Raw genomic sequence first — 16,934 nt, 5'->3', positions numbered from 1 at the left:
CTTTGATACATATGCAATTTTCAATACTAAGTACTATTTAATTAATTAGCGATACAGTAAATAATATTGCCCCGAGGACGAAGGTATCCTGACAATGTAATTTTCTGATGTATGTTTAACAGGACAGACGCATTAATACTTTTCATTGTGTACTGAATTAATCATCACTATAGTAGAAACACTATTTGTCTGCCGTTAGGGGTGATCCAAGTATAACTTATACGTAGGAAATTAATTTAAAGTATAGAAAGTTTATATATTATACATAGTGTAGTATAAGGACAAATGTAATATAGAGGTACAAATATAAATATATATTCGTAGAATTCGTACTTCAAAGAACGTTATTTTAAGTATACAAATTGTACAGATTATTGATTCGTAAAATAATTAGAAAAATGATTATGATAATGAAATATTAATTACATGTTTTTATTTCTTACATGTCATTTACATAACAAGTTGAATGGAAAAGAATGACTTTTAAATTAATGCTAAAAACTTTTGCAAAAAAATGCTGATGTATATGTATAACAAATTACTGCTATGTACAGATAATATACGTATATCTAAATATATCGTTGTAATTTGTCTTCTGTACATAGAAAAAATCTGATATCGCTGAATTAAATAAATAATTTATTCCTTTATTTTAGGAAAATTTATTTAAACTAGATAATTTCATAATTTCATTGTACAACTAATATGTAAAAAGTTTTAACTGATTTATAAATTCGAGTATAATGTAAATAGACAATATATGAATTATAAAAATATTCATTATGAATAGTTTGATATCAGATTTTTCGAGAAATAGTGTTATTTAAATAACACTACAATGTACGTATGAAGAAAATGTATATGTATATACATGTCAAACACATGTACCTTTCAATAAATCTTATGTTTACATTAAGTGCAGTTCACTGAAATATGTACAAAAAAGTTTTTACTTTAAACAAGTGTATATGTTTCGTGTATCGTACAGGCTTGTGTTAAAATTTCACTACTTTTTTAGATTTCTTATTAGTTTTCTCCTCGACTATCTTCACATTCTCTTCTAAAGATTCTAAATTACCATTTGCAATTGAGTTTACAGTAATGGTATTTTCTTCTTTTTCTTTAATTAAATCTGGGCAATCTTTTTTTAAATGTGTGACATCTCCACAGACTTTGCAAGAACCTCCTTGAGGATAAACTCCTTTAGGATTATCAGGACATTGTTTAGCAATGTGTCCTTGCTCTCGACAAATGAAACAAGTAGCATATCTAAATTCTGTTGGCTTAGCTACTTTACATTCAAAATGAGTATGTTCTGTTGATCCACATTTAAAACAGATTCCAGTTCCTGCTTGTTCTATTCCAAGTTCAGGACAATCTGACAAATTGTGACCTGCTTTTCTACAATGGAAACAGACACACTTCCTAATACGTGCTAATGCTTTCTCTGCTTTTCTTCTTTCTAGCTTTATTGCTGCATCTGTTTCCTTCTTTGGAATACCTGCAAAAACAAGTAAAATATAATATGAAGAAAGTAGAAATATACACTGTATAAATATATTCACCTTTCATGATCATTTTTTGTTTCAGTTCATGTAATCGTTCTGCATCTTCTTTTCTAACTGGAAACCCACCAAACTTAACAATCTCTATTTCAACACCATTGATAACTACTTTTGTAGGACCTAAATCTGCTTTCCTTCTTTTGTGCTCTTTATCATCCCTAATTTTAGGAGCTTTCCTTTTATTAATTCTATTATTTTCAAACTGTTTTGTATGAAATTTATTTGGATTATTAACAAATTTTTTATTAAATTGTTTGGTGACATGGATGTTTTCTTCGTGCTTATTTGTTTCAGTGTTTTGATTATTCTGTCGTTCTCCATTATTATTGTTATTTTTAAATTTTGTCTTTAGCTTAGTAGTATTTCCATTTGTTTCCGATGTATTTGTATTAATATTGTTCTTCTGTTTTCTCATATTATGCTTCTGATGTTTAGGTAACATATCTTCCTTCTCCTTTGTTGTATTATATGTATCATGTGATGCATTTTGTTTACCTTTGTCAAGTTTTGAAGCATTACTGCTTTCTATCAATGTATCTACAGACTTTCCATCACTATGTTTCTTTTTTTTAATTTTATTTAATTTACTATGATTTGCATCTGCTTCATTAGTTTTTACATTAACCTCATCAATAGAATGATTGTTTTGGGTACTACTTATGTTGCCAGATTGATCCTTGTCTTGTTTACGCTTTTTAAGTTTGATGTTTGTTGTAGAATTATCAACTTCACTGATATTCCTCTTTAAAGATGACTTCTTTTTATCTTTAACATTTACATGTGTTTTATCTTCATTACAAATTTCAACAGTGTCTGAAAGCATACTTTTATTCATCTGAAGTATATTTGAATGTACAGATGCTTCTTGCTTTTTTTTGGTTTTCTTCTTCACTGGATACTTACTTTTTGTCATAGAACTTTCTTCAAATTCTGCCCAGTCATTATTAACATTACCAACATCGCAGTAAAATAAATTTTGTTTGTCTTGTAAAAGTTCTTTTGCAGATTTATTTCTTATCAAATGTTCTTGTTGTTTGGCCACATTCTCTGTTAATTGTTGCTTCATTACATGCCATGGTGTAGCATCATTAGGTACTCTTTCATTAGAAGCTTTCGAACCTTTTGCTCGTGCAAATCGAGTCATTTTCTAAAAGGATTTAAAGTGAATTAACCTCTGCTTTTAAGTTTATAATAATATTGAATAAATACTTAATGAAAAAGTAGATTATGAAACATAGATTGTATATCAAATTTAGATTTCTTAGAAGTAACAATACTTTTAAAGATATTTTGTTGTGAACAAATATTTCTCTATCCTAACTCATATGTTGATTACATTTTTATTTTAAGTGACAATTTCAGAATAAATACAAAAATAATTATTATATCCCATCTAGTTCGTTATTTTTCCTTTTACATAGATTGATAAACATATTTTACCGTTTACTAAAAGTGCATGAAGTTACAAAGACTAATAAAAACAGTAATAATTGGTATCTAATAACAACTTTGTTACACGTGAAATAACCTCACATTATTACACGTGAAAAATAACGATAAAGATCCCTAGGCTCTGCCGCTTCTTACGCAGCTGTTGGCAGCTGTTGCGCAGCGAGAAAATTCATACATTGGCAGGGTTCTCATCAAACAAAGATTACATCTTCAAATCACTATACAGGGTGTCCCAAAAATGTTGTAACACCTTGAAAAGTGTGGTTCGGGAGGTAATTTGAAACAATTTTTTCCTTAGCGAAAATGTTGTCCGAGGCTTCGTTTATGAGATACTAACGGAAAACACTGACTAATTAGTGGGCGCTCCATTGGCATACTCGGGCTCTGATTGGTCGGGGAGCGCACAGCCTACGCTACCGCGAGCGCTCCACCTTGATACTCGCGCTCTGATTGGTCAGTGTTTTCCGTTAATACCTCCTCAACGAAGCCTCGGACAATATTTTTGCTAAGGAAAAAGTTGTTTCAAATCACCTCCCGAACCACCCCTTTCAAGGTGTTACAACATTTTTGGGACACCCTGTACTTTGTCCAACTAGACAAAAATTTGAGGCAAGCAAATAACAGTGCTTTCCAATTGCAATATCCCTAGACACTTTCCGCGGGCTCGGAGGAGAAGAGATATCCGATTTTGGTAAATTTCCCCTTCGACAGCAATTCTCTCCGCTTCTGCGATGGAATTCCCACTAATCAGTTTTTGTGGTTCATGGTCGTAAGCGCGCAAAAGTAATTTCGGGTTATTCATGTAGAAAAGATGGTGGTGACGGCAGCTGCTGTACGTCAACAACTCACGAATTTAGCGTATTCCGGTGGCTCTCATAAAGATCAAGCAGAAAAGTAAGCCTATAAACTAGGATCAAAAACTTACCTTTTAAAATACTTGGTGTAAACGATGACACTTTTAGGTATCGAGTGATTTTGGACTCAATACTATCATCATCCGGCGAAGAATTGGTTGATGCTTTAAAGATATTCATTGAAGCAAGTATGTCACTTTTCTTTACGTATATATTCTCTTGTAACAGGTATGCAAATACATATTTCAAGAACTGACGCGATGAAAACAATCTGTAAAGGACTATTACACATTTCATAAATACAAAAATATCTGTATCACTCATAGTCACCATCATGTGTACAATAATATATTAATAGATTACATATTTTATTCATTTATAGCATATGCAAATATGTAGAACATATAATTGTAATTATTTGGGAAATATTTATCTATGTACAGTTTATATAGTATCCACGTATTATTATGTAGTAAAATCCTTAATTTGTATCATAATTGCATAACGTATACTAATGTTTTTATTTTACAATTTATAAGTTAAAAACTAAATTGCTATATTGATGTAAGGATGAATCATTTTATTTTCCAGTTGTAAACGAATATGTAAGTTTGGTGATCTCAAGACAGGTTTTGACAGACGTCAGTAATCGTTTGTTACTTTTACCTGATGAGATATCTAAGGCTGTTTCACATTACACATTGGACAAAGTAAGATATTTTATTATACTTATAGGAAATCTGATTGTATGTAATATATACTATAGTAAAATGTTATACTCTGTCTTCAGATACAACCACGGGTCATCTCTTTTGAGGAGCAAGTCGCTAGCATAAGACAACATTTAGCAGATATTTATGAACGTAATCAAAATTGGAGAGAGGCAGCTAATGTTTTAGTTGGAATACCATTAGAAACAGGGCAAAAGTAAATAACAATATTATCATTATTTGTTCTAAAATTTATAGAAAATCTGAATTCAATGCTTCTATATTTACATTGAAGCAACAACTTTGATCACCTTAATTATCCACAATATTTTTATGACATGGCATTTAAAAATACGTATTTTTTCATTTCTTTAAAAATACGAGAGATAATTAGGGTGATAGAAGTTTTACTAAATGCTTAATAATTATGATGATGATTATTTACAGGCAATACACAGTTGACTATAAACTTGAAACTTATCTTAAAATTGCAAGATTGTACTTAGAAGATGATGACCCAGTACAAGCTGAAGCATTTATCAATAGAGCATCTCTTTTACAAGTATGTACTACACTTTTAAACATATATGTCAATATAATATTTCATTTTCTATTTTTGTTAGGCTGAATCCAAAAATGAACAGTTACAAATTTACTACAAAGTCTGTTATGCTAGAGTATTAGATTACAGAAGAAAGTTTATCGAAGCAGCTCAAAGATACAATGAATTATCATATAGATCTATTATACATGAAGATGAACGTATGACTGCACTTAGGAACGCTTTAATTTGTACAGTACTAGCTTCTGCAGGCAAGTATTTAACCATATTAAGTGTGGTGTACATACATGGATAATGTTTGAATGTAATTTCAAAACTAGGACAACAAAGAAGTCGTATGTTAGCAACCTTGTTTAAAGATGAACGTTGTCAACAACTTCCTGCATATTCGATTCTTGAAAAAATGTATTTGGACCGTATCATTCGACGCTCCGAACTACAAGAGTTTGAAGCTTTATTACAACCTCATCAAAAAGCATGTACAATCGATGGACTGGGATCAACTATTCTCGACCGTGCTGTTATAGAACATAACTTATTATCTGCTAGTAAATTATACAATAATATAACTTTCGAAGAACTAGGTGCCTTGTTGGAAATTCCACCGACAAAAGCAGAAAAAATTGCTAGCCAAATGATTACTGAAAGTCGAATGAATGGATACATTGATCAAATTGATTCTATTGTACATTTTGAAAGTAAGTTTAATAAACGGATCGACAAGCGAATCTTATTGTTAATAAACAGAGTTTCTGATAAAAATTTCTTTTTCATGTAGCACGAGAAACTTTGCCAACATGGGACAAACAAATACAATCTCTTTGCTATCAAGTGAACCAAATAATAGAAAAAATCGCTCAAACTGAACCAGAATGGATAGCGAAAACAATGGAAGATCAAATGCAGTAATGTAAACTTTTTTAAATATTAAATAAACACACATTGGATATTCATTTGTTAAATACGTTATTAAAAATTTGAAGGCAATAAGGATTATTAACGTAATTTATCGATGAAGCGTTTATATTATGAGCAACAATATTTAACATGCTGTTTAATTTTTATTTTAATATGCATGATAAATGTTGATATGATCAAGAAATAAATTTGAATTTATTATAACAAAGTACGTAAATATCAAACAAATTTATAAGGCATTTCTATAACTTTGGTTTTGTCACCATAATTAGTCTATTATTTATAAAAAATAAAAAATAAAATAAGTATGGAATTATGTGAGTAAAAATTTATTAATGAAATAAACCTAAAGTAATTGTTTGTTGAACACTTGCATAAAATTGTTATAAAGTTTACACAAAAATACTCTAAGAAAATAATGTACCATTTTCTTGTAAATAAAGCATTCACACTCCACATAAAATAAATTTTTTTTTATTCTAAAAACTAGTCGAAGCTTAATTCAGATTTTGCTCAATATTTAACAATTGTTGATGCATAAGAGAATAAAATTTTATGTGTACAAACCTCTCATTTAATACAATTCCTACATAAAACAGGACTGGTGTATTGTTTGTAACTAAAAATTTTTATTTATTCATATTGCATTGTTTTAAGACTGAAATATTCCTATAAGACACCGGACTTTCGATTATTGGAATATTGTCTTCATAACTAAATATAGATTTCACAATAAGTTTCAATCCTAAAATAGCCACAATTGGCAATATTGTTTTATATATTAGTTATGTAAGCAGGAATGAATGTTGATTTCATTTTGCAAATGAAAAGTGAGTAATTACTTGACATTGACATCATTTAATCCCAAGTCCCTGTACGTAGTTATTTATTGTGTATAATATTAAGTGCAAGGATTTTTACAATAAATCCAATAATTAACATTACTTCTATAGTTATAAGAACGTATGTGCAGCATACTGAGCCTCTTACCTTAGAATTAATCATAAAGTTTACAAATACTTCATAACATGATAACATTTATTACTGTCTTTTAATATTATTTCAGAAGAGTTTTTGCAATTAATATTGCTATCTATGTAGTTTCCATTTCTTTAATATCAGAATAATTAACCTTCGATTTTATTATGAAACTAATTATTTTCAACAGGAACTGGAAGGCTGCACCATATCAAGAGTAAGAGAATTACAGAGGAAAGAATAATACACTTCTGTTTCACTGAAAGAGCTGTGAGCCACACTGTTCACCATAAGATACTGTTATTGTAGCATGTTTACACTCGTAGTTGTGTATACTTTAAACTAATATCCCTTTAACTAATTTTAAACGATGCATGATATTTCGTGGCATCTATTTCGGGACAAACTTGTCTACAAATTATAGGCAATACTTTATTTGAAGCATGTAAAGTGATGCTGTCTTTATGACACGAAGGTCATGAAATAATTCTTTGAGTCAAGTCCTTTAGTGTCTGTAACCATTCGTATTTAAGCTTCAAGGTCTAATGCGAAACCAATCTTGTGTCCACCAGAACCAAAGTTCTTTCCATCAATATTTGTAGAAAGTGTCAAGGTTACACCTAGAAACATAAATGAAATATGTTATAATGTTGAAGCATAAAATTTGTCCTACTTTGTTAGATTAGATTATTATATCTCAAAAATTAATACGGAAAAAAAATGAAATATACAATAATTCCTAAAAATAATTACTTGAAATAATTACTCTAAAAATTATTACTAAAATTTATTTACCATCACGTAATTTTTGTTGATATCCCAAACCTATTTGGAGATGAGAATTGATCTTCGCTCTAATACTTGCATCTGCATCAAGATTATATTTTGTACCAATTCCAAATTGTGTAACATTATTACTAGAATTCCAAGCAAGATTAATTGCTCCTTGTAGGTCTGACTTTACTTTATGATAAATAGAGCCACTGAACTCACGCCCGTTATCCCTAATAGAATCAAACACAGTATGTTACAGAATTAAAAATATTTTTTTAGGTTACAATTTTAGTAATTTTTCCTAAGAATGCATAAAGTTTATACATACACTGCTGTATGAAGAGCAAAATCAGAAGCAGTGAATCCAAGTGCAAAATTATTCTTTGTAAGCTTATTTCTTTGCGTATCAAAGCAAGCCTGATAACCAGCCAACCATCCTATAATGAAATTAGGATATTTTGTAATGAAAAAGAAAATAATTTATTTGACTTTGTAAAACTATCATCTTACACTGTTATGTTCTGGATTGCCTTGAATATTGGGAATTAAAGAGGAAGATGCTCAATTGGAATTACAAGGAATCGCATGGATGCAAGGATATGAAAAACATTAAATATCTAAATAATACAAATATTTAATATTTCCCACTTTCAAAATAAAAATGATTAATAAAGATTGTATCAATTATAATTAATCACAGAATTATGTTGAGATGACATAAATCAATAGTATGTATCATTATCTTACCTTGATGTCCTACAACGAATGATGTATTGATAAGAGGACCAGTAGAAAGGCTAAGATCAAAATCAGCATTAGCAGATACATTTTCGTGTTTATAACTCGTTTTCAACTTTCCAGTCTTGGTCCTATAATAATAAAATCATTATTATACCAGTTTAGAAAATGTTCAAATTCTTGTTTAACTTAATTTAACCCATTAACAGTGAGTATACATAATGAGGCATAAATAACATTTACGATGTAATTTATTTGCCCCTGTCTGTACATTAAAATCTTTTGCAATCTCAGTTGTCAAGAGGTTAATCCTTGTATTGATAAGATTAGGGATTGAGTATTTTACCCTGTTTGTGGGGAGAAGGTGCAACTGTAACCAAGAGTAAGACCATTGAGCAATTTATCAGCCAAAGTCACATCAGTTGCAAGTGTGTTATCGGTGTTCCACTTTTCACTAAATGTCAACCCATAATCTTTGACTTTGTATTTGGTTTCTAAAGTACCAAATACCTTTCCAGTATCTTGATTGGATACTCCGCCACTGGAGAACTCAACACCAGAGCTGGTTTTTGTTTTAACATCTAACTTAATTAAACCAAAGTGATAACCTTGGCCAAATACATCTCGAGCACTCTTGCCTAAGTCACCGTATGTTGGTGGAGCCATGTTCTATTGGAAAATATTAAGTGATCATAAAAACAAGTCTGCCAGCTTTATGAAAACAATGTACATTTATACTTTGTGTGTACATAAAATTTTGAATTAGTTATAAGTAAAATACAGTTTTGATCTTTGGACTCTTAATACCCAAACGATTAAATGATAAAGCTGTTCCAAAATGTGTATTAAGAGATCAAGATTATGGAAAAAAGTTTCAAAGTACATTTTCAAAACTAAAGAATCAAATAATTACTTTTCATACAGAAATACAGAATTATAAAATAAAATTATGTATGTTTCAAAGATCAAAAAATTAAAAAGAAAATCATATACATAAAATATTATCTGGATAATAAGATTATAATGTATAATGTTCTTCACTTCAATGATACATACTACAAATTTAGTGATCTAATATTAACATCAATGAACATTTATATCTTTCTGTAATTATGTATTTAAGTCTGTGTAGCACTAAAGAATTCTAATAATAGTAGTCTAGACCTAGAAGTGGTTCTTAATTTAATAAATCTTAATTACAATAATATTATGAAGAATGAAGAAATAATTCAAGTATTATTAATTTGTGATCAAAACATTTCTGAATAATAAGACGAATAAAACCCAAGGTTACACGATTAATAATTTCGTAATATTAAGTTGCATAATTATGGAACATATGTTGTTATTATATATGACAAAGAATGCAATACTGTATTTGTCATAATATGTATATAATCTTTAAACTGACAATGTAACACATACATACATGTATGCATAGAGATAAAATAAATTAATAATAAATCCATATTTCTTTAAATAAAATACAATCAGCAACTAAATGAAAACATAAACGATACAATTCTTAATGTTCAATACAATTAATAACGAAATGGTTGTCAAATTAGATAGTTAACAATACATTTATTGCGAGGTTGTTAAAGAAATGTTGCAATTACAGGGAATAGTTAACGACGTCGTTTAACACAAACAATTTAATATTTGTATTAATAATAATAATGCACCGACAATTATTCGGTAATGTAGAGCAAAAATGGAGTGATATTGACCAGTCCTAGGTATTACATAAGGAGAAATCAACTGCTTCCAATTCTCATAAACGAACACAATTTGACATTATTTGGCGTCTGACGCTTTTCTATTATCTGAAAACCGTAATTGTTGAAATCAAGAGACACGAACGAACAACTGAAATTGATCGAACTTGATGAAATTAACGGAAAAAGTTGGATACAATATCGCTAGGCGACAGCCGACATTGCTAGGCATTAACCCATGCCGGCTTCGCGAGAATTAAATTATTTTCAAAAATTACACGACCCGCGTCCACGAACAGACGTTTCAACCGAAATAATGCGATATGTCTAGATGGTGTAGTTTGTTAATACTTACTGTTTTATGTTATAAGACACGAGTGCAGAAAACTGCGTGATTTCGCTTCGGAATTGCGTACGTGAGACACCAACGAGAAAGAAAGACAGATATGACCTGCGCGCAATTGATCTCGCGCATGCGCCCAACGGGAAACACTAAAAAAAATTGCGATCTATTTCTATGGGAAAATGTCGATAAAATATGCGGAATAAAATTGAACGATAAACCTCCAAGAATATCGTAATTAGATTTGGAGATAAATGTTTGATTGTTTAAGAGGTGTGTTGATCCACTTTTTTGGACGTTACGTAACCTTGAGGACTACCCTCGTATAGGCGTGGATTTCATACGTATCCGGTTCACCTAGTACCGTTTATTGAACTTTGAGGGAAAGATGAAGATAACGATCAAAGTTTCCTTCTTTTCATGGAGAAACAAAGAAACTTTATATTAATAATTTATGTTAACTGTATTATTGTATTTGTAGGAATTGAATTTAATACAAGGCTTGTATTACAAGCTTATGAATTCAATAATAATTCATGAATTGCAATTATTATTTGGGATAAATCGAAATGTTTGCGTTAGAAATATGGTACATAGGATATAGTAGCTTTATGATAAACAATGAAATGAATTAACGTGTTTGATGTATAGTAAAAATGTGTTTACAATTAGGAAACTAATTTTGAATAAATAATATTGTATATTGGAATGTAATACACTACGAATGTAGTATATATATGTATATAGTATAGTAATATATATAGTAATGATCATTACTTCAACGATAGTTATAAACGATTCATTGTAAAGGTACAGAATTAAAAAAAAAAAAACAATTCTAATTACACAAACAAATTCAACAATTTAAATTACAAAATTATCAAAGCAGCCCCTGAAATACTCAATTGTTACTCAACTTTGACTTCGTTATTACGAAGTCTCGTTGAAAATAAAGAGAATTTCGTACAGTCGCTGAAGCAGTTTGGATCTTTTTGTGCGTTTCGAGGTCCAAAAATACACCGACAGTACTCGAGGTAGCGCTACTAAACGTTTTCAAAGCGAACCGAAACTTCACGAAAGCCCATGATAGTTCTAGCATCGTACCTTTGGCAGTCTCTGCGCGTGGTATATTTTTAATAGAGTGATTACATACATATATATAAAGGATCGTATAGATTCAATTTTCAGTCTGTTTGAACCTGTCTGCGTTCGCCCATCGCGAAATTTAATTGCCAACGCAAGAATCGAGGGAACTGTCCAATTGTCAACGTTGATCGATCATGTCGCAGCAAAATTCGGTACGTTTAAATGATTAAATAAAACTGTTGTTTGGAATTGAAATTAGCGGTCTTTTTTAATCGTGTGCGTTACCACCATTCCAACCTAGATAAATTGTTTTTTTTTATTAGATTTTGAGCATTTCTACCGTGTTCCAGTTTCTTCGAGTTTTCAATTCTATGTTAGTTTAGCAGCAAACAAAAATTATGTCACGAGACGAATGAAGCCATTAGTATTCACTATACGATACCATTAGTATTCATCTATTAACAGATGTAATGTTATATTAATTTTTTGTTACAGTTTCTCTGTTTAAAAATTGAAAATGATTTTATGTCACAAAAATCTCGTCGTTATTGGTGGATCGAAACACTAAGATAGGGCTTGGAAACGTTTTTACATTTTTTAGCGTTGACTTGCAATTTTAGGATGGTCATTATGATTTATCGTCGAAATTAAATAAATACAGATTTGTATCGAATTACGTATTTTGTTTGCTTAGGTTTTCTGACGTAATGAAGTAATTCACACTTAACGTTTGTTTTACGTTTACAATGGGAAACATATACAGGGTGTCCCAAAAATGTTATAACACCTTGAAAGGGAAGGTTCGGGGAGGAAAATGTTGTTCGAGGCTTCGTTAAGCAGATATTAATTAATTTAGCATTTCGCAACAACTATACAGGGTGTTCCAAAAATGTTGGAGGTCCTTGAAAAGGGTGGTTCGGGGAGGTGATTTGAAACAACTGTTTCCTTAGCGAAAATGTTGTCCGAGGCTTTGTTGAGGAGATATTAACGGAAAACACTGACCAATCACAGCGCGAGTATGCCGATGGAGCGGCCGCGGTAGCCTATGAGCGCAGCCGCCTAGCGCGTAGCCACGCCTACTGCTGGCGCTCAAACGGTATACGCGCGCTCTGATTGGTCAGTGTTTTCCGTTAATATCTCCTCAACGAAGCCTCGGACAACAATTTCGCTAAGGAAAAAGTTGTTTCAAATCACCCCTTGAACCACCCCTTTCAAGGTGTTACAACATTTTTGAGACACCCTGTATATTGTTATTACGAAATGCTAAATTAATTTACTTACGCGTACATACATATAACTATATAAATATTAAATTGCAGATAAGCAAAAATATAGGCATGTAATTTAAAACAGTAAAAAGTGAATCTATAGAAAACGATCTATAGAAATGTCGCGGCGTGATTAATCAAAAGTCACGATAATTTTCTTTTCAGGGACCTGTAGCTGATGTAGAGGTGAGAAGCACGGCGACGTTCAAAGTTCTTCAAAATGACAAAGTCGGAAGGTAATTCATTTCACCAGTACTCACGACCAAATTTCTAAAAGAATTTCTCCTAACCAACCTTCCAATAATACATTTATAATGTATATAAATACGTTCATTACCAAATAAAAAACTGATTGAACATAACTGTTTCAGGTACATGGTGGCCAACAAGGAATTGGCAGCAGGCGAGGAAATCGTCACTGAAATGCCATTTGTGGTCGGCCCAAAGGCATTCACTTATCCCTTATGTCTTTCCTGTTACACACCTTGGCCGTCTACGGCCGACAAAACGCTTTGTTCTAAATGCGGGTGGCCAGTTTGCTCCGCGGAATGCGAGAACCAGCCCCAGCACAAAGATTACGAATGTCAGGTACAAGTTACTGAAATGAAAAATGATTAAACGCGCATCGTCGAAAGCAGATGCTAATTTAAATGTCCCGTTCGCAGATATTCGTAGAAGCGAATGAGAAGTTCAACGCGTCAGCGGCTTTGGAAGAGACTAATCCGAACGGAGTCCCTCAGTTGGAGTGTGTAACGCCGTTGAGGCTGCTCTTGGAGTCTGAGAGGAATCCTGAAAGATGGAACAAAGAGGTGAGAGACATGGAGGCCCATAATAAAATAAGGAGCCAAAAGGAACATTGGAAATCGGATCATGTGAACGTTGTGGAATATTTGAGAAAGAGACTCAAACTGGAAAGGTAAACATTGTTAACTTGGTAAAAAATGAACTTCTACGTATTAGAATCTTTTATGTAAAACTTTTATTATGCTTGCTGTTAAATTGTCTTATTTTGTGTGAAACTTTTGTTATTGTCGTTACTCCATCCAGCTAGTAGTTTATCTAGAGGGAGTACATTATTCATGAAAATTAGTAATATTTTTTAATGTATTATTGAAAGAGCTTCGTTGAGATGGCTTTAATATATCTTCCTTTCAACACTTGTGTCCTCTCAACACTTTATGATCATATTTGAAAATATTTAATGATATAATAAAAATGTACAAACACAATACATAGTCAGTGCAATAAGTATTCATACAGGCACTATTTATTTTAAATTAGTTGCTGTAAGAATATTTCTTACACTAACTGTATGTCTTAAGTATACTCAAGTTAAACAAGAATAATGTCCACTCACAATTCTCAATGAAATCTCATCTTCCAAAAATTTTAATTATTAAATAACATTTACGAGATATTATAATATTTCTAAAATTTTATATGTGTCTTCTCAACTCGTAATTGTATCGACGCTTCCATAGTATGTAATCTTTTCTAAATATTATTATTTATTATAGATTCTCAGAGGAACGCATTCAAACAGCCTGTGGAATTTTGGAAATAAATACTTTCGAAGTTCGAACAGCGAACGGATTCAGCGCCAGGGCTCTCTATCCAACAGTTGCACTAATGAATCACTCTTGTGTCTCCAATACATGCCACAGTATTTCTCCAACGGATTACAGGTAAAATTTATTTTTCAAATTTATTCTTCTTCTACTTGTTATTCGAAATCATTCCTAAATTTTTCATCTCAAGAAGGATTCCTATTTTAAGAAAAACAAGGCGACAATTCAATTACATTTAGAAAACGCGCACATTACATGTCACGTCAAGCAAAAAGTAAAGAAAGATTGTATCCGTTACGTTTGCAGAATACGGTTGCGCACCACGTTAAAAGTTCCACCGGGTGGTGAACTGTATGGCAGTTACACACATTCATTATTGCCGACGATGCTAAGGAGAGAACACCTTCTCGAAGGGAAACATTTCGCGTGCGCTTGCCCGAGATGCTCGGACCCAACTGAGCTTGGAACTCACATGTCTTCGTTAAAGTGTAACAAGTGTGATAATGGAATCGTGTTATCTCTGGACTCTCTAGGTAACTATCATACCATAATAAAATTAATCTGTAACGGGTGACCTTCTTTCCTTTCTCCTAGTATATATAAATTACGAACAATGTACAGATCCTGATAGCTCCTGGAAATGCACTCACTGTGAATTTACAACCAGTGGAGCAGCCGTTCGAAAAGTGCTGCAAATTATACACGCGGATGTTGAGGCAGTGGAGGCAATCAGTGGAGCAGATGGAGCTGACGCCATTCAGCAAAGAGAAACGGTCATGAAAAAGTACCACTCTGTTCTGCATCCCCGTCATGCTTTCAATACCATGTTAAGGTAAATTATATTAAACAATATTAAATACGAATAATCGTACAATCATAGACAATTCTTATTAATTCCTGTGTTATTATTAGACTGCAGATGTCTATGCATTTATGGCAGGTCAAAATATTGGAGTATACTGTTTAAAAGATAAGATTTATTTTTTTATTTAAGTTCTAATTCCTTTTTCTTTTTAAATATCAATTTGCATAAACATCCTCAGTCTAGTTATTATTTATGATTAAGAAGACCCAAGGCTTCTGATTGAAACTACTTTAATCGAGCCTATTCAGACTACAATGATTAAAAATTATATTTATTACAAAGCAAGTCACCTGTTCCCACATTAATTTATTGAAATTTACTTTCAGGCATTCGTTAACACAGATGTATGGTCGTGTTGATGAGTACCTCCTAGATGATCTACCAGACATCGTATTGGAGCATAAAATTGATATGTGTAAGTTACTGCTGCAGGTATTGGATGTTGTCGAGCCTGGCCATTCCCGTATAAGAGGTAAAGATTATTTAATGATAATATTAAATTTTCATTAGATAGAAGGTGGTTCACCTTAATAAAATTAACAATTATTACAATAGATAACTATTATGATAATTGTCCCTAAAAATTGCTGTAAAAGCATTATTAATAAACTTCAAAAAAAAGTTTGAAGTTTAGGGGACAAATTGGCTTGGTAATTTAGTGTTAACAATTTTAACACTAGGTTTACAGACCATGGAAGATTTTAACCAATCTATGTTTACAAGATTTTACAGAAACCGTTTATATTTTTTTCCAGCCACTTATGCTGACTTTTATATAAAAAATATATAAAAAAAAGAAACATATAATCCAACTTCAATTTTGTCTAAACCTCATAATTAATTTTAGTAAATCGATTTCACTTATTAAAGTGAATTATTATCATTGCATAATAGAAATCTGGTACAAAATCTCCGTAATCCTAGTTTTAATCGATAAGATTTCATTACAAAGATAACCTTAACCTCACTGTCTCGTTCTTGAAGGAATGACGTTGTACGAGCTCCATGCACCGCTGCTTTTCATCGCCAAAACGCAATGGAACGCCGGAGTGATCGACGAAGCTGCATTGAAATCAAAAATGATCGAAGCATCAGAAATCTTGAAGGAATCAGCGATGATCTTGAGCCTGGAGCCACCGGATACGCCTGAAGGGCAAATAGGTCTCGTCGCGAAAGAATCGTTGGTCCAACTCGAGCAATCGATCAGTGATTTATAAATATTTATTGTAAATATACCATTATTTGTATGAATGTATTTATTTGTTAATAAATGAACAAGAAGTTACCTAACTCGAAGATCTTATATTATTTTTTGGAAGAATATGCTTCAATTTGAGGCTGTATGAGGCCGTATATACAATAGATAACCTCGAGTCAATCGAGTGGCGAGCCAAGGACACGGTTGTCACTCTGGTCCACCTCTCTTGACACCATACGCTGTGACGTCATTGGCTGCGGCCGGTGATGAGACGACGGCGAGCATATCGGGACAGAGTGCGATGAAATGATGGTCTAAACAAATACTGTCTTATCAT

The 16,934-nt window shown here is 31.8% G+C and overlaps 4 protein-coding genes and 1 long non-coding RNA gene across 5 annotated transcripts; 2 read left to right on the top strand and 3 right to left on the bottom strand.

Annotated features, from left to right (window-relative positions):
- Window positions 1-231: 231 nt before the first annotated feature.
- On the bottom strand, window positions 232-3,155 carry LOC128889133 (putative uncharacterized protein DDB_G0286901). The gene is made up of 3 exons (XM_054146528.1): window positions 3,006-3,155; window positions 1,566-2,712; window positions 232-1,501 (listed from the first exon to the last, which is right to left on the bottom strand). Exons 2-3 carry the CDS (start codon window positions 2,707-2,709, stop codon window positions 996-998), a joined length of 1,650 nt encoding a protein of 549 aa, XP_054002503.1. The 5' UTR covers window positions 2,710-2,712; window positions 3,006-3,155; the 3' UTR covers window positions 232-995.
- A 603-nt stretch (window positions 3,156-3,758) lies between these two features.
- Window positions 3,759-6,096, top strand: LOC128888751 (COP9 signalosome complex subunit 4). The gene is made up of 8 exons (XM_054145861.1): window positions 3,759-3,911; window positions 3,980-4,059; window positions 4,463-4,581; window positions 4,662-4,798; window positions 5,029-5,143; window positions 5,205-5,394; window positions 5,464-5,841; window positions 5,922-6,096. Exons 1-8 carry the CDS (start codon window positions 3,829-3,831, stop codon window positions 6,050-6,052), a joined length of 1,233 nt encoding a protein of 410 aa, XP_054001836.1. The 5' UTR covers window positions 3,759-3,828; the 3' UTR covers window positions 6,053-6,096.
- Window positions 6,097-6,930: 834 nt separating this feature from the next.
- Window positions 6,931-10,738, bottom strand: LOC128888757 (voltage-dependent anion-selective channel-like). Its single transcript, XM_054145870.1, has 6 exons — window positions 10,625-10,738; window positions 8,898-9,220; window positions 8,561-8,682; window positions 8,142-8,250; window positions 7,835-8,043; window positions 6,931-7,659 (listed from the first exon to the last, which is right to left on the bottom strand). Exons 2-6 carry the CDS (start codon window positions 9,215-9,217, stop codon window positions 7,568-7,570), a joined length of 852 nt encoding a protein of 283 aa, XP_054001845.1. The 5' UTR covers window positions 9,218-9,220; window positions 10,625-10,738; the 3' UTR covers window positions 6,931-7,567.
- Window positions 10,739-11,657: 919 nt separating this feature from the next.
- On the top strand, window positions 11,658-16,679 carry LOC128888745 (SET domain-containing protein SmydA-8). The gene is made up of 9 exons (XM_054145853.1): window positions 11,658-11,910; window positions 13,132-13,202; window positions 13,338-13,554; window positions 13,632-13,882; window positions 14,484-14,651; window positions 14,841-15,067; window positions 15,156-15,366; window positions 15,726-15,871; window positions 16,384-16,679. Exons 1-9 carry the CDS (start codon window positions 11,893-11,895, stop codon window positions 16,614-16,616), a joined length of 1,542 nt encoding a protein of 513 aa, XP_054001828.1. The 5' UTR covers window positions 11,658-11,892; the 3' UTR covers window positions 16,617-16,679.
- Window positions 15,613-16,831, bottom strand: LOC128888771 (uncharacterized). The gene is made up of 3 exons (XR_008460329.1): window positions 16,686-16,831; window positions 16,363-16,461; window positions 15,613-15,850 (listed from the first exon to the last, which is right to left on the bottom strand). It is a non-coding gene; the product is annotated as an uncharacterized LOC128888771 (long non-coding RNA).
- Window positions 16,832-16,934: the final 103 nt, after the last annotated feature.

Source organism: Hylaeus anthracinus, unplaced genomic scaffold, assembly GCF_026225885.1.
Source record: "Hylaeus anthracinus isolate JK02 unplaced genomic scaffold, UHH_iyHylAnth1.0_haploid 11994, whole genome shotgun sequence".
Taxonomy (NCBI): domain Eukaryota; kingdom Metazoa; phylum Arthropoda; class Insecta; order Hymenoptera; family Colletidae; genus Hylaeus; species Hylaeus anthracinus.
This window is presented reverse-complemented; position numbering and strand designations above follow the sequence as displayed.

Bases quoted from the DNA above. Each gene is read 5' to 3' on its own strand.
- LOC128889133 (XM_054146528.1), bottom strand. From the start codon at position 2,709: ATGACTCGATTTGCACGAGCAAAAGGTTCGAAAGCTTCTAATGAAAGA. The intron at 1,502-1,565 runs GTGAATATATTT...TTGTTTTTGCAG, and splicing joins ACAAAAAATGATCATGAAAG to GTATTCCAAAGAAGGAAACA.
- LOC128888751 (XM_054145861.1), top strand. From the start codon at position 3,829: ATGGTGGTGACGGCAGCTGCTGTACGTCAACAACTCACGAATTTAGCG. The intron at 3,912-3,979 runs GTAAGCCTATAA...TGACACTTTTAG, and splicing joins CATAAAGATCAAGCAGAAAA to GTATCGAGTGATTTTGGACT. The intron at 4,799-5,028 runs GTAAATAACAAT...GATTATTTACAG, and splicing joins CCATTAGAAACAGGGCAAAA to GCAATACACAGTTGACTATA.
- LOC128888757 (XM_054145870.1), bottom strand. From the start codon at position 9,217: ATGGCTCCACCAACATACGGTGACTTAGGCAAGAGTGCTCGAGATGTA. The intron at 8,683-8,897 runs GTAAAATACTCA...TTATTATTATAG, and splicing joins ACCTTCTCCCCACAAACAGG to GACCAAGACTGGAAAGTTGA. The intron at 8,251-8,560 runs GTAAGATAATGA...ATTTCATTATAG, and splicing joins ATTCGTTGTAGGACATCAAG to GATGGTTGGCTGGTTATCAG.
- LOC128888745 (XM_054145853.1), top strand. The intron at 15,068-15,155 runs GTAACTATCATA...AACAATGTACAG, and splicing joins GTTATCTCTGGACTCTCTAG to ATCCTGATAGCTCCTGGAAA. The intron at 15,367-15,725 runs GTAAATTATATT...ATTTACTTTCAG, and splicing joins GCTTTCAATACCATGTTAAG to GCATTCGTTAACACAGATGT.